The sequence below is a fragment of the Dermacentor variabilis genome, chromosome 1, assembly GCF_050947875.1.
Source record: "Dermacentor variabilis isolate Ectoservices chromosome 1, ASM5094787v1, whole genome shotgun sequence".
NCBI classification, from domain to species: domain Eukaryota; kingdom Metazoa; phylum Arthropoda; class Arachnida; order Ixodida; family Ixodidae; genus Dermacentor; species Dermacentor variabilis.
The window spans coordinates 198,977,258-198,993,692 of record NC_134568.1 but is presented as its reverse complement, the minus strand read 5'-3'; the positions used below and the strand labels follow the sequence as shown (position 1 = coordinate 198,993,692).

Below are 16,435 nucleotides of genomic sequence, written 5' to 3'. Positions count from 1 at the left end.
GCTGCATAAGAAAAACGTTTTCTTTCCAAAGACGTTTTATAGTATATTATTTTTAATTTACTTAATAAATTATTTTTATATGTTGGTATAAAACTGATTTACTTGTTTCAGTTAATCTTGTCTTAAGTTTTTGAAAACTACGAGCAACAAAACACAAAAAGAGGATCCGGTTAGTTCATCGCGCTCGCCATCATAGCGTCTGGTCTGGGCGTCTGCTTCAGGAGTTGAAGGGTGACAAGCGTGCTGTCCTGACGTATAGAGTGTTGCGGTTCAAATCAGAATTAACAAAAGTTTTTCGACAGTGCCATAGCTCTTAACAGTCATGTCTGGAACCATTTGCGTTATTGTCGTGCTGGTGGCACTACTGGGAAATGCAGCATGCGTGAGTATTCATTTCACTTTTTCTTCATCAAGGCCTGCTAGCAGCGTTCACTATCTGTTAATTAACGAGAAACACCGTCCTTAAGCTAAACTGACTCGTAGCGTTGACCTTCTATATTCATTTAATGCTTTTATTTCTAGTTTAATTGTTAATTCTTGTTTCTTTCTTTCTTTTTGAAGCAACGCGTTGAATGTATAGTAAGATGTGTGTGGCTCGTACAATCGGTTCGCCGCAATAAGCGCAGCCCTCGATCTACGAACCGGTTTTTGCAAATAGGCTCTTAGGTTTTGGGGACAGAAAACAGGATGTCTCAATTGTCCCGATTGCTAGGATCGTCTTGCCAGATTATATATGTCTCCAGTGCTTCGCTAGGGCGGGCGCGCAGCCGCAACCCCGTGCGTTCGTTTTTTCTTTATTCGCACTCGCGGAGTAATGATAAGACAAGTACATTATACATGCTTGTAACAACGCAGCAAGAACACGTGTAATTATTAAGGCCAATATGGGAATTACGAGGTTTGTTCGTAGAGTCTAAGCTTGTTATTTGACTGCAAGACGTGGCATTTCACTTCTTTCGTCCACCAATGGCCGCCTGAGCGAAAGGCAGCTTGCACCCCTTTCCTCCTCTCCCTTCGCCCGGAGGCTTCGAGCAGTGCTGTCCCGCCATGTTGCACGGCCTCTGCTCGCACCAGCCTTGCTCATCGGCTCCGTTTTCAGACAGCGAGCCCAAGGCCGAGCGCCGCCCCGAAGACGGAAGCGCGGGCGGATCTTCGCCCCGTTGTCGAGGGTGGGTTCGCGCGTGGCCGCCTCCCTCGCCTCGGCCGCTCTTCCTTCTCCTCCCGGCACCACCACTCTGCCACTTTCTCAGAGTCGGCGTGGCATCCACGCTCGTAACTGCGAATCCATCCATCCGCGATAGGGAAAAAAAAAAAAAAAAAAAGAAACCTTTCTACAGGCGCAGTATGATGAACGTCCTTGCCCAGAATGACTACCATTTAAATTAATTGCGTTTGAAGTCCCGAAGCAAGTCGCAGGTTATGACACACACCACAGTAGATCGACCAGCTGGGATTCTTTAACGTGCACCCAAAGCACGTACAGGGGCGTTTTTTTTTTTTTTTTTGCATTCCGCCTCCCATTGGATAGTTGCCGCTGTGGCCGGGAATTGAACCCGCGACCTCGTGCCCAGCAGCAGAACGCCACTGATCCGCCGCAGCAGTGGTTGCCACTTCATTCAACTGTTAATTCGCACACTGAAGAAAGTGCACAAAGATCGGGGGGCAGAAGGAAATTTTGGAGGGTTTGGCCGCCCTTGGTGAATTGTAATCACAAGCTCCTATCTCGTGCTAATGTTCAAATTATTGGTTTAAATGCGCTGCATTAATAATCTATTGCATAGTCAAGTCCTTTTTACACAGTGTAGTCGAAAAAATTCTTGCCGGTTGCATGACTATATATGCACACTTGCATGTGCGCCGTAGTTGATCTTGAGTTCCCGGTTCTCTTTGTCCCATTGGAGCATTTAGTCAGTGTTTTCGGTTTTAGTCACTTCGAGTGTGACGAATTTATCGGTCTGTGTGACCTAGTATTTGTCACTTTCAGTATTATAAATAAATTCTGGGGTTTTACGCGCCAAAACCATGTTATTATGAAGCACGCCGTATGGGGGACTCCGGATTAATTTTGGCCATCTGCGGTTCTTCAACGTGCCCCCAACGCCCGGTACACGGGCGCTTTTGCATTTCGCCCCTATCGACACACGGCCGCCGCGGCTTGGATTCAATCCCGCGACCTCGGGCGGCGCAGCGCAATGCCAAAGCCACTACGCCACCGCGGCGAGGACTTCGCAAGGGGACTGCAGTTTGCGCTGAGCATAGGTGTGGCGAAACCACCTTGTCGTATGTTTCGTCTTGGAGCGCCTTGGCCCCGGATGATGTTGGATAGGCTAGCCGACGGCGCTCTTTCGACTCTCTGGTAATGGGAGGAGTCTGAAACTGCTGCGTAGAGCTGAGCGGAAATGCGATATATATAAGAGATGGCTAACCAGCGTTGCTCCTTAGATAACAGAGCTCAAAGCGGGAAAGGCGATCGGACGTTGAAATCGTCAGAAAACGAAAAAGCGCGAAGGACTTGAGAAAGGAAATTGACCTGCATGCCCTCGCAAAACGTCACTAAACGACAGAAAAAAAAAAAAGGCTGATACTGTGGAGGCTCGTTTTCCAAGATAAGCATGCGCACTGGCGGGCTAGTGGCGAGTTCCATTCACGATGGAAAGGCGCGCTATGTTAAGCGAATAAGGGCATATGCGAAATTCTGTAAGCAGGCTTCGGCACGCATGTCAGCGGACGACCCACGCAATATGGCCGACGTCTCGCTCGCAGCCCTGCATGGAGTAAGCGCTGTTAAAGCAGAGGGTCGCGTGCAAGGGATAGCAGAGATGGCAGCAACAGATAGCGTGGCTCTTCTATTGCAAGGTCCACCGTCTTATGTTGGACAAACGAGACGTGTGGAAAAGCACACTTGCGGGATTTCGTATATCCCAGAGGCTTACGCCAGCTTATTGGTGGCGCTGCGCTGCTCAGTTCGTGGTCGCGGGTTCGATCCTGGCCGCGGCCCTTCACTACAGCATTCCGCCCCAATCCCGGTCGATGGGGGCGGAATGCAAAAAATGCTTGCGTACTTGGATTTGGTGCATGTTAAAGAACCCGAGGCAGTCAAATATAATTCCGTGACCTCCACTACGGCGTGCCCCATAATCAGATCCAAGTTTTGGCGCCGTAGAATCCAAGAATTAAAAAAAAATCGCGTAGTGTTGATGACGTTACCTACGGCATTTCGAAACTCTGAGCGAGAAGATCAACGCGGCATCTGCATAACCAAGGATGTTTTTCGTTTTAATTTGCTGGAGTGGCAGCGCCCGCAGTTTCTTGTCATCAGAGGTGAAGCCAGAGCTTGTCCATCCTTCACCTCTGAAAGACGGCCGCGACAGCTGAAGTCCGCTCACAGCTGAATTGCATTTAGTGACTTATTGTAAATGCTAGGCCTATTGGTGAATAAAAGCTCGTGGTTTCTTGCTAAAATATTGCCTTTCGCTGGGTACTGATATCATGATGTGCCATAAAATTTCACATATCATGAGAAGCCAACAAACACTGACGCCAAGGACAACATAGGGGAAATTACTTGTGCTGAATAAAGGAAATAAAGAAACGATCAATTTGTGGAAATTAAAGTGGATGAAAAAGCAGCGCAGCGCCACCAATAGGCTGGCGTAAGCCTCTGGGATATACGAAATCCCACAAGTGTGCTTTTCCACACGTCTCGTTTGTCCAACATAAGACGGTGGACCTTGCAATAGAAGAGCCACGCTATTTGTTGCTGCCATCTCTGCTATCCCTTGCACGCGACCCTCTGCTTTAACAGCGCTTACTCCGTGCAGGGCTGCGAGCGAGACGTCGGCCATATTGCGTGGGTCGTCCGCTGACATGCGTGCCGAAGCCTGCTTACAGAATTTCGCATATGCCCTTATTCGCTTAACATAGCGCGCCTTTCCATCGTGAACGGAACTCGCCACTAGCATGCCAGTGCGCATGCTTATCTTGGAAAACGAGCCTCCACAGTATCAGCCTTTTTTTTTTCTGTCGTTTAGTGACGTTTTGCGAGGACATGCAGGTCAATTTCCTTTCTCAAGTCCTTCGCGCTTTTTCGTTTTGTGAAGATTTCAACGTCCGATCGCCTTTCCCGCTTTGAGCTCTGTTATCTAAGGAGCAACGCTGGTTAGCCATCTCTTATATATATCGCATTTCCGCTCAGCTCTACGCAGCAGTTTCAGACTCCTCCCATTACCAGAGAGTCGAAAGAGCGCCGTCGGCTAGCCTATCCAACAGGGTTCTACTAGTACACATAAATACCCAAGAAAGTGGATGGGGAAACGCCGCCGCGGTAGCTCAATTGGTAGAGCATCGCACGCGAAATGCGAAGGTTGTGGGTTCGGCTCCCACCTGCGGCAAGTTTTTTCATCCACTTTAATTTCGACTAATTGATCGTTTCTTTATTTCCTTTATTCAGCACAAGTAATTTCCCCTGCGCTGTCCTTGGTGTCAGTGTTTGTTGGCTTCTCATGATATGAATAATAAAAATCGGGCCCCTCGGTTAACGCCCTTTCTTCTCGTTTATAAAATTTCACATGACATTTAGGCTTCAATCTCAAGCCAGTGACAGAGATATGAATATCTAAGCGAAAAAATTCCCCCCCTTAAACCTGCGCAGAGGGAGGAAGAGAATGCGTTGTATGTTCTCCCATATATTCGCTAACGTTTTTTCGGGCCTATGTTAAGATGATGGCGGTCCGGCTTCACTTTTGACATTATCTAAATTCCAGCAATTTTTCATTTAAGCCTCCTTGTACACAACCTACGGCCGTCGGTAGAAGCACACTGTTACGATCTGTGCAGTGCGGCTATATAGTCGCCTTTGCTGTGGCAGTTTGTTGAGCATTTGAGCGAACGGATAGAACCTCCGTGTTAGCGTTCAGTTTCGTTCCCAAATAGGGAACGAAACTTTTTACTTTTCTTTTTCGACGCTGTGGTAACACATCGCCCTTCGAGAACACATTCGAGAGGCGCTGGTGGTGCCGGATTAAGGCTCCCCCCTTTATAAAGGGTGCCATCACCCGCCGCTGCGGTCTTATTACTCCTCCTCCGTTGTCCCCTACCTAAGTAGTCATCCAAAATAGTCTTGTCACATCACCTCACAAAAATGTTTTCCTTCTCTTTTTTTGTCAAGATTTTAAAATTTCATAAAGCGACGTACCGCCTCTATAGTTCCGTTGTACAGAATGCAAATACCTGGTACTCGTATTGTTGCGCATGTTGGTGGTGTGGTCAAGGGTTCGAGGCGATCACCTTTCAATCCACACGGCTCTGTTGGAATCCACTAGTGAAACGATATATAGCTTTATGAAAGACATTGTGCGGGATTCACGGTGCTACGATATTGACCGGGAATAACGTTGATCATCAAATTGCCTGCTTGAAATAAAAAAGGAAGAAAATAATAAAAGTACCCTGCAGTGCGAGGTCTGAGCCGCACTCATGAGGACTAGAGTGAGAGTGGCGGTCTGCTATACTGTACAAAACGCCAGGGAGGTAATTCGTGCGCACGTACAAAACCATTATACCACAAGTTGTTTTTTTTTTCTATTTAAAATCATGACAGAATTTAAAAAACACGCCTGCGGCAGATGGCACCACTTTACTCCCTGATATGGATTACTGGGACCGGCGGGTATTAAGTTATTTTAGTGCTGCGACAGTTTGTTGACCAGCCTCTGTCCAACTTTTCAACATCAAGAAATGCTGGCTCTCCGGTAATCGAGCGCAGATGTAAGCATGAAGGGTCTACTTAGTTGCACGAACAATCGAAATGCACCCGATTCAATAATCATAAAATAAAATACTGTTCTTTTTAACTAAACAGTTTAGGCAACTGATATTTGCAACTGATAAATTTATGTCGGTGGGTTCCCAAGGCACGTCAATTTCGCAGATTGCATTATGCGCCCTGCAGTGATAACAGTTTGTTAGTAAAATTTATCGATTAGTTTAATATGAATTTCGATTTCTCGTGCGTAGCGTTCGCCTCTTCGAGTCATCTACTTTATGAGTAGAACTGTGTGTAACATTACAAGCATTGCAAATCGCAAAATACGATATGTATGCAAGCGCGCATGCATACTCAGGAATTTCGGACATTGCCTCTGCGGCCATCCGTCGAACTTCACCACAATGCACCAGCGTAACTTCAATGGGCAAAATTACTTCTTCTTTTTTTTTGCGCTAGAAGACTGGGGCAAATAAAGGGAGCACAAGATACACTCGTGGGGCAGCCATGGGCAGCATTTAAGATATTTCAGAAGGCCGCCAGAATGTCAGCAACTTTCAGTTATTTCAGCTAGCAACGTCGATGGTACGCCCTTCTAATAGGATGCGCATGTAATTACGACTCCTATGCGTAACTTTCCTGCTGCGCTATAGCAGTGTTTTAATCATGACCAAAATTATTCAACAACGCAGCAAACACGTTAAGAATAAGTGCTGTAAATACGCATGTCAATGAAAGGGCGTACCCTCTCGACGTTGCTAAATGAAAGCGTTTGAAATTCGGGCGGCCTTCTGAACTATCATTGTTTGAAAATGCTGCCCATTGAGTTTCGCTGAGGCACTGCGGCGAAGTTGGACTGATAGTCGAAGGGGCAATGCCAAAAATTCCTGGACATGTTTGCGTGCGCGCACACAGAACACATTCATACGGCACCTCATGCAGCTCTCGCTGCAAAACAACGAGTAGGCAATGGCCACGTGGCGTCTGCGCAGGATGCGTTCTTTACCGTCTTTATTTAGAGGAGGAGGGCTTCCAGTTAACTCATCCGCTGTACCAAGCCGTGACCGGTCCGCTAGAACAGCGCGTGTTACTCGGGCCTCCATTATCTCGCGTCATCAAGAGGGGTTTGGTTATTTTCTCGAGGTGATGAAAGATAAAGAAACTGACCCGGGAGCACGTTCTTCGCGCCTCGCGGGCATGCTTACATCAGTCCCAAGTTAAAAATAGCAACTTGCTTACGGTTGCTTTTCAAGTTGCGGCTAGTCAGCACCGGCCCCAGGCGCTTTGGCCCGCTCGCACCCAATTCTGCCAAGTGCACTATCGTTTGCGAGAGTAATGTGACTCGCGGAGTTTTGCGCAACCGCGGCGTTGCGTCCTATGGAATATGGTGATGACGACACTTCCGACAGCGACAGCTCGGACGTGAGTTCAAGCGGGTCCCCATTTCCCGCTTGCAGTGGAGCACGTAATGTGGCGTTCAACCATGGTTCAACACATTTCTGGCGAGCGTCGCCCACGGCATTTCTGAATCTTTGTCATTGCGCTGGGCCTTAAATAATCTAGGAACAAAATAGCGCATAGCCCTCTACCTGTGTCGGCCTCGGGGCAGGGTTAAGCCGACGAAACAAAAAGGGAGCCGTTTCTTGGCCTAAATTTTAATCATCATCATAATCATCATCAGCCTATTTTATGTCCACTGCAGGACGAAGGCCTCTCCCTGTGACCTCCAATTACCCCTGTCCTGCGCCAACCGATTACAGCTGGCGCCTGCGAATTTTCGAGTTTCATAACTCCACCTAGTCTTCTGCCGTCCTCAACTGCGCTTCCCTTCTCTTGGCACCCATTCTGTAACCTTAATGGTCCACCGGTTATCTAACCTACGCAATACGTGACCTGCCCAGCTCCATTTCTTTATCTTAATGTCAATTAAAATATCGGCTATCCCTGTTTACTCTCTGATCCACACCGCTCTCTTCCTGTCTCTTAACGTGATGCGTAACATTCTTCATTCCATCACTCTTTGCGCGGCCCTTAACTTGTTCTCAAGCTTCTTTGTCAGAATCCAAGTCTCTGCCAAATATGTCAGCACCGGTAAAATGCACTGATTGTACACCTTCCTTTTCAATGATAATGGTAAGCTTCTAGTCAAGAGCTGGCAATGTCAGCCATATGCAATCCAACCCATTTTTATTGTTCTGTAAATTTACTTCTCATGATCAGGGTCCCCTGTGAGTAAGTGACCTAGGTAAAATTAACGTACTCAGTCACAGACTCTAGAGGCTGACTGGCGATCCTGAACTCTTGTTCTCTTGCCCGACTATTGATCATTATCTTTGTCTTCTGCATATAAATCTTCAACCCCACTCCTACACTCCCATTTAAGGTCCTCAATCATTTGTTGTAACTCGTCCCCAGTGTTGCTGAACAGGACAATGTCGTCTGCAAATCGAAGGTTGCTGAGATATTCGCCGTTAATCCCTACTTCTAAGCCTTCCTAGTTTAAGAGGAAGCTTTAGCTCGGGCCCAACTCCAACGCGGCCTATTCAAATACATGTAAAACGCAAAAAATGTTTTTATGAGATAACCCCAGGACCGATTTTGATGAAATTTGTTGCATTTGAAAGAGAAAGTTAAATTCTAGTGACTGTTGGAAGCGGAATTTCGATTTAGGGCTTGAATTTTCTTAAAACGATTTTCAAATATTTGACCGTTTGAAAAAAATAGAAGCACGAAGTTTACAAGTTGATAGCTATGCATCAAGAACTGATATCGCGGTTCTGTAAACGGCATCCATTAGATCATTCAAAACGGACAAATTCAATATGTCATATTACATCTTACATGAATTTGTTACGTTGGTTACAACGGTTTTACAAAAGTTGTATTTCCCTATGATTAATTTTTTTTATATTCATGTGTAACATATCAATTTTGTCCGCTATGGATGTACTTTTAGATTCAATTCACAGAATTGTATTATCATTCTTAGTGGTTGAGTTACAGAGCTGTAAACGTGATAGTTTCGTTTTTTGAAAATTTTTGATTTTCGCCAATTTTTAATAAAAGATTGACGACCTAACTCAAAAATTCGAAACCAACAGTCACTAGATTTTGAGTTTTTCTTGTAAATGCAACAAACCTCGTCAAATTTGGTGCGGTGGTTGCTGAGAAAAACGAATTCTCCTTTTACTTGTATTTAGATAGGAGCCCCCGAGCTAAAGCTTCCTCTTAATAGCTTGAGTACTTCTTCCCAGCACGCAGTGAATAGCATTGGAGAGATTGTCTTCTTGTCTGACCCCTTTCTTTATAGGTACCTTCCTGCTTTTCTTGTGGGAAATTAAGGTATAGCTGTGGAATCTCTGTATATAGATACTTTCCAAGATATTTACGCAAGCGTCCTGTACTCCTTGATTACGTAATGCCTCTATGACTGCTCGTATCTCGACTGAATCAAAAGCTTTTTCGTATCTGAAAGCCATATATAGAGACTGATTGTACTGTGCAAATTTCTCGATTACCTGATTGATCACATGGATGTGATTCATTGTAGAGTATCCCTTCCTGAAACCTGCGTGTTCCCTTGGTTGACTAAAGTCCAAAGTCCAGTGTTGCCCTTATTCTATTGGACATTATCTTGGTGAATATTTTATATAATATTGGAAGTAAGCTAATGGGCCTATAATTTTCAATTCTGTAACGTCTTCCTTTTCGTGGATTAGTATAATGTTGGCATTCTTCCAGTTCTCTGGGACCCTTGGAGTCGATAGACAGTTCGTATAAAGGGTCACTAGTTTTTCAAGCATTACGTCTACTCCATCTTTGATTAAATCGGTAGGCCATCTTCTCCTGCCGCTTTTCCCCGTTTCATGTCTTGCAAGGCCCTTTTAACTTCATCGCTAGTTATAGAAGGAGCCTGTGTAACCTGTTCATTACTACTTGGAATGGAGGTATCGTGGCTGCTTTGGGTTCTGTACAGGTCAGTATAGAATTTTTCCGCTGCTTTTACTATATCTTCGAGATTGCTGATGATATTACCCTGCCTATCTTTCAGTGCATACATCTTGGTTTGTCCGATGCCTATAGTTTCCTTCTCACTGTTTTCAGGCTGCGTACATATTTTACTGCTTCCTCAGTCATCCTCACGTTACAATTTCGAATATCCCTTATCTTCTCCTATTTGATTAGTTTTGACAGTTCCGCGAATTCTATCTTATCTCTTCAGTTGGACATTTTCATTCTTTTTCTTTATTGGGTCCTTTGTTACTTGGGAGACGTTACCTACTGGTTGCCTTGGTGCCTTACCTCCCACTTCAGTTTCTGCTTCTGAAGCTAGCCTAGTTACGGTTTCATTCATTTTCGAATTTTCAGAACCGAAAAATAACTATTCGCAAACTGTAAAGAGTAAAATTTTCCCTCAATTGTGTAGATTGAGGGAAATGAATAACGACACCGTGAGCTCCTTTGGCAGCCATAGTGCACGAGGCCGCGTGTTTGATTCCCGGCCGCATTCAGAGGGAACACGAATGCAAAAACGACTGCACGCGTATAGTCATCGCTCTACACTAAACAACCACGGGTTCTAATAATTAAAACTAGCCCCCATCTACGGTGTCTCTTACACTCTCGGTGTAGCTTGGAGACACAAAGTTGAGTTAATCGAAAGCAAAAAAAAGACCAGCCATCAGTGTGGACCGACCGACCCGGCTGTACCAACTCTTTACAGACGTTTATGCAATGAGGGCAAGCTTCCCTCCTCTTCCCTTTGATGCTACCCCGTCCCTGGCTGTGAGCCTAACTCCATCTGATTTTGATTCAACGTCAAGGAGGGCATACTTGAAATGTTTTAGTTGTTCTGGCTTCCTTCTCTTATTGCTTCATGTGCACGTCTCGCCTATTGCGGAAATGTTTAAAAGACACCCAAGAAGGGTTAAACGAATTCCCAAGAGCGTCTATTGTTAGAAAAAAAAAAAATATGAATGTTTCGTTTACCGACCAACGGCACCTTTTCTTCTGACCAGGCGGACCCGGACAAGACGATTACCCACAAGGTGAACTTTGACATCGCCATCGGGGATAAAGACGCCGGCCGCGTTGTCATCGGCCTATACGGGAAAGTGGCGCCAAAGACTGTCCGCAATTTCGTCGCTTTCGCGGGAGAGGGCTACGAGGGCTTGAAGTACGAGGGCACCGTCTTCCACAGGGTCATTAAGGAGTTTATGATTCAAGGTACGTGCATGTGCGTTAAGATGCCTAATAATGAAGTTTCCTGCCGTGGCTTAATTCCTGTCTCGATTAATGGCCAAAAGAATAAAAGCGAGATGAGTGTCTCAACGTGAACGGATATAGGTTTAAGTGTCGTTAGAAAGGTGATGGTGAAATTCATGCGGCCGAAAGTTCACTCGATAAGCTCTGTGTGCTTCGTACCTTCACGAATACGGTGTTAGCGCTTGAATTTTTAGTGAAATTATCTGGCACGATCCTCCACCTTCATTCTTGAAAATGTTCGTTGTCTTTTTGGGCCGTGAGCTATGACACCGTATAATAGCAAATGGCTCACACCAGTATTATTTTTTTTTGTTCACCCGGTTCTATGCCCACGCTTTGTGTTCTTTGGTTCATCCGGTGCTCTGCCGACGCTTTGTGTAGGCGGTGACGTGCAGAAGCAGGAAGGCCGTGGCTCTATCAGTCTCTATGGCCGGTACTTCGACGACGAGACTTTCGCCCTGACGCACGACGGACCTGGCACGCTCAGCATGGCCAATGCCGGTAAGCTATACGGACCAACTTCAAGGCGACACCGCTTGTACGCCGATCTCCAATGTCCGTGCCCTTGGCGCATTTAAAAATTTTCACTCCGATCCAGTCGTAACCGAGTTGCTCAGTTACGCAGACTTTTACGTTTACTGTGAGCACCGTGGATCTTTCGGAAATCCGTATCAAGCTCGATTCACACGGGTGAACAAGTGAGCTCTGCATGTAAAGACTAGGTATCAGGTGGAATTATCCATCTCAACGCACGATACGCCGTTAATTGCAGTGCAGGTGACGGAACGGGACAATACGCTGAACAAGCACTTTGTGGTGCCCTTCATTCCCCCCTTGATTTTTTCTTTTTCTGCCGCAGACTGCATTATCTGGATGGTATTTTAATTCCCGCGGTTAGGATGATGTGCTGCAATTGGCGTAGACGTTGCCCTTCTTTGGGATTGTCTCAAGAAGTAAACAAAGCTGAATTCGACAGTACCTATAGGAATCCTCCGCGCTCTTTAGCGGTGGAATTGCGTTGGCTTAGTGCGATACCGGTGAGTGGAGCAGCGAGGTCTAAACATTGCTTTTCTACCACTTGTTGCGCCAATTTTACTCCAGGCAATTGTAGGGAATATACGCTTTCGACTTTCTGACACAAGTTTTTTTTTTACTTGCTGCATAATGAGGAGCGACTCGAAACAGGAGCATTTTCGGCGATGCAGTGTGTCCAATGGGCGAGCGAGTTCGCAGAGATAGTCCGTGTAGTGGCGTCCCTCTCGTGGAAGCTGGGCCTATGTGGAGGAATATGCAGATAAACGGGATAAATGAGTCACGCGATGGCTCAGTCCACGTAAAATTAAAAAAAAATTAAGCCCTGATGTGAGTCCAACTAACTTGGAGGAATGCCAGAATGTCAGTACGCATGGCGTTTTCGAATTTTCTTCCGTGAAAATGCAGTCGCTAGTACTGGTAACATGATGGCGCATTCTTTGAAACGCATACTAACCTATGGGATATAGGTTTAAGTGTCGTTAGAAAGGTGATGGTGTTCGAGGAGTACGAGGAGTTCGTAGCGAGCAAGTGGAAATAAATTTAGCAATTGAGAACGATCACAAATAGATTATATGATTGCTGAAATTAAGAGTAAGAGAACCCGTCATCATTCTTGGGCAGGATGATGACGGGGATGCACTTTAGGTGGCGTAGAACTGCGCCTGAACCAGAGTCATGCTATATGGTGTAGCCATGTTCCTTCTTTAGTTTGATTCGGACAAAATGCTGATTTATTTTTGTTTTTAACCAGTGGAAACATTACGAGCACAATGGACAGGCGCAGTAGATGAGTGTACTAGCTGTGCGTAACACTTCTTTACCTGGCTACTCACCTTTCCAGTGTTCGGCCTTGTGGTTGCTACGTTTCAGTGAAGACGATGCTCATTGCTCGAACACTCTTCCGGCGCGACAGCTACGGAGCAGAGTGTCTGATGGTGAGCCTAGCAAGGAGAGAACACTTTCAGTCTCTCGTATGTACTATAGGTGTAGCAATGCTGCAATGAGTGCGCGTTCGCAGAGGACAAGATGCACAGCAGCATGTTCACTGTGTGTAGCGCCGCTGCGCTCATTGGTTGCCTCGTGTCGGTTATTTATAGCGGGGAAAAAAGTTCCCTTTGCCCCGCGACCACCACCATCGGACACATGCGTGGATTCTTCAGGAATGTCTTTTTATGATGTCTAAAAGCCGGCGCCTCCTGCAGTGTGTCTTAACAAGCCGCAGGAAACTTTGATAGAACGAAAACTATCCTGAAAGAACTAATGTACACAGCTGATTTAGCAGAGACTGGTTCACTTTCGGCAGAAATGTTAAATGAGACGCGGAGGGCACTGAGTGCATCAGCGTATTGCGCATAGTGGAACACGCGGGCGCTTACGGGTGCATTCGAGTTTTTTATTTATTTATTTATTTATTTATTTATTTATTTTTTGCTGTCCGGAAACTGTTAAACGTTGTGCATGTGAATAAGTTCGTAGTTATGTCTGAGCGAATGGTACTAATACAAGCAAGCTCAATCGTGAACCAATGCCCAAAGAACGTTGATACATATCCTCGAAGCACCGACGTGGCACGCGAGGTTTTCGACTTTCATTGTCACAATTGAAAACAAATTGTGTGCACAATTTTACTCCGATTATTATTCAGTGCTCATAGCGGACCAACAGCTTGCAAGGTACATGCGCGGTGTGCTCATCAAGACACTTTGGCACGAGGAAGCAAAGTCCCAACGAGCGCTATGCGGTGGCGTTGAGTCTCGGCTGCACGTCGAGGTCGCGCGCTTTCGCTGGCTTGCCGTATTCGACAGGAATGGTGTCACCGTTGATGCTGTGTCGGGACCGTGGGAGCGTGTTGTTTTTACAGTGCACTTTGCCCTTGCCTCGAAATCCCCTGCCACGTACCTAGCTCGTATTCTGCGACTCGCCGCCGTGAAGAACGCGTGCTGAGGCGCGATACCATCTATAGTGAATCCCCTACCCCCAGTTAGGCAACAGGTCATCATTTCGAATAAAGATTTCAATCAATCAATGGCCTCCGAGATTTCACCGGTGGCTCACCGGTGCATACTAACGCTGAGGATCAATCCCCTGTTGCTCAGCCCGGGATCGTTGCCAAGCGAATACATCATCTAGCAGTTGTGCTCGGGACTCATGCACGGTACCGACCTATACTGGTTTCAAAGTCTTTATTGGAAATATCGCCGGAGTAAACAGACTAGAAACAAGATACTAACCGCAAAGTGGGCTAAGAATGGTATACAATCAGATTAAAAAAGAAACTGTAGTACAATCCGTGTGCCACGATGCGCGAGATAGTCGTAAACCAGTAACTTAGAGAAAGAAGTTAAATACTGGAAGCTGTTACCTGACCTGCTACGTACCCGAATGTTTTTTTTCTTTTTTTTTTCTTTTCTACGCTATATAGGAGCGAGCGACAGTCTACGCTCTTATAGTGACGTTTGCAGAGGTGCACTTTTTCACACTTAAAGGTAACAACCCTGTTTTAACTGCGAAGACCACGCTGGTTTTGATGTTTTTGTTACTTTTTAATAAGGTCTAAAGGCAACATAGAACGGAGTAAAATTTACCGGAGCCACGACCCCGGGCATCGTGTTACAAACTGTACTATGTGTTAAACACGATGTTAAACGCGTTATTAAGGTGTGACAGGAACAACGGGGCGAAGCCTGCCTAGTCGTATTTAGAAATAGTTCAGACAACAAGACAGCGTAAGTGTAGGCTTATTTTTTTCCCCTGTTTGCGCTGTTTCAAGAGTTCTCTCCTTTGAAACTGTTGCGAGCCTTCAGCGTCTGATGGTGGCCACTCTGCTGCGTTGTTTCTTTCCCGTGTGCAGGAAAGAACACGAACGGCGCGCAGTTCTTCATCACGACCGTAGCCACTCCGTGGCTGGACGGCCACCACGTGGTCTTTGGCAAGGTGATCGACGGCCTGGACGTGATTCGCAAGGTGGAGAACACGAAGACCACGCGTAACGACGCGCCCGTCGACCCGGTCCTCATCAAGCGATCCTCGGTGGAGACCCTGGTGGGCATCTGAGCTGCAGGGCCCGCGTGCCGTCCGTTGCAGGCCGATTGGCAGTAGGTCCATTTCAGCGTTCGAAGAGCGTTCGAGAAGGCTACGTTACTTCCCGTGTTCGCAAAACTTGTCACCGCGGCGGCCAATTGGCTCGACGCTCAGCTCTGGGCTCGTACTTTTTTCTCTCTTTTTTTGGTCTCTGGAAGGAAATTTGCCTTAGTGTGCTGGTAAACGAAAGAAAGCAGCTGCTTAGTAACACGATAGCCTTACTGACCTGCTGAGCTCCCCGGCTGCCTTGTGTGCGATCGCGAGTACTATATTCCTTCCGTCAGCGAGGTTTGCTTCGCGAGCGCCCTCTCACGCTCTGTCTTCTTCCCATCGGAAATATTGAAAGTGCCGCGTTTATAGTGCAAGCGACATTCCGTTCACCGGTGTGTGCTCGCATGCATCATCTAGCAGTAGCCGTTGGTGCGCTCGGTCTGCACGCCACCCCTAAGTGTTCGGCAGTGACAAGTTCGTCTTCAACTGTAGCATCACAAGTTTATCGTACAAATACCATATATTTATTTATTTATCATATAAATAAATATGTTAAAATTAAGCCCACAGAACTGCAAAACGCCAAACGATGGACGTACTACCACCTTTAACACGGTAGGAGTGAACATTCTTGGGCGCCACCCTTTCCCCACGTGAGCGACGTATTATGCTCGCCTAATGCACATGGCAGCTAGTAGGCTTCGCGCGCTGTAACTTTGTAAAACATGGCAGCTGTGTCGTCTGTTGGAACAAGGTAGATTTGCAGGGTATAGAGGTGTCGTTATACCGGCCTACGCAGTCAGCACACTTCACGTGCAAACACTTCTCAGATGAAAAATCTGAGCGACATTTCGCGATGGCGCGCGCACTTTCTTTACTGGACCACTGTTTGTACCACTTTAGATGTGCTTAGTGTAAGCGCGTTCGACCAACGTTTTGTATGAAACTTTTGGATATCTGGTGCAGAGATTTACGACGGGGATGTGCAATTTCAAGCGTCTCCTTTTCAGTGAACCTGTGTCATCGATTCTGTCCAGTACAAATACTCACTTCAAATTATGACGAACGAAGTACTGGATCCGCACAAGCTTCGAACAAAACGCCCACATATGTCAATGTTTACACTAGCCTCAACCTGCCAAATTTTTTCATATTTTATACACTGTCTGCTTATACAACCTTTATATATAAGGCTCTATGTTCTGTACCTTCAAAATAAATTGTTGCAAAAAATCACGCGTGGCGTCTGCTTCTTTTTGTCACGTTGCGGTCGTCATTGCGGCACTTCGAACAGCGACG

General features: G+C 46.2%; 1 protein-coding gene across 1 annotated transcript; it reads left to right on the top strand.

Moving 5' to 3' along the window:
- The first annotated feature begins 194 nt into the window (after window positions 1-194).
- On the top strand, window positions 195-16,372 carry LOC142590684 (peptidyl-prolyl cis-trans isomerase B-like). Its single transcript, XM_075703102.1, has 4 exons — window positions 195-382; window positions 10,783-10,990; window positions 11,411-11,530; window positions 14,916-16,372. Exons 1-4 carry the CDS (start codon window positions 323-325, stop codon window positions 15,116-15,118), a joined length of 591 nt encoding a protein of 196 aa, XP_075559217.1. The 5' UTR covers window positions 195-322; the 3' UTR covers window positions 15,119-16,372.
- The last annotated feature ends 63 nt before the right edge of the window (window positions 16,373-16,435 follow it).

Excerpts from the sequence above, each read along its gene's own strand:
- LOC142590684 (XM_075703102.1), top strand. The coding sequence starts at position 323 with ATGTCTGGAACCATTTGCGTTATTGTCGTGCTGGTGGCACTACTGGGA. Across the intron at positions 383-10,782 it reads TACTGGGAAATGCAGCATGC|GCGGACCCGGACAAGACGAT; the intron begins GTGAGTATTCAT and ends TCTTCTGACCAG. Across the intron at positions 10,991-11,410 it reads TAAGGAGTTTATGATTCAAG|GCGGTGACGTGCAGAAGCAG; the intron begins GTACGTGCATGT and ends CGCTTTGTGTAG.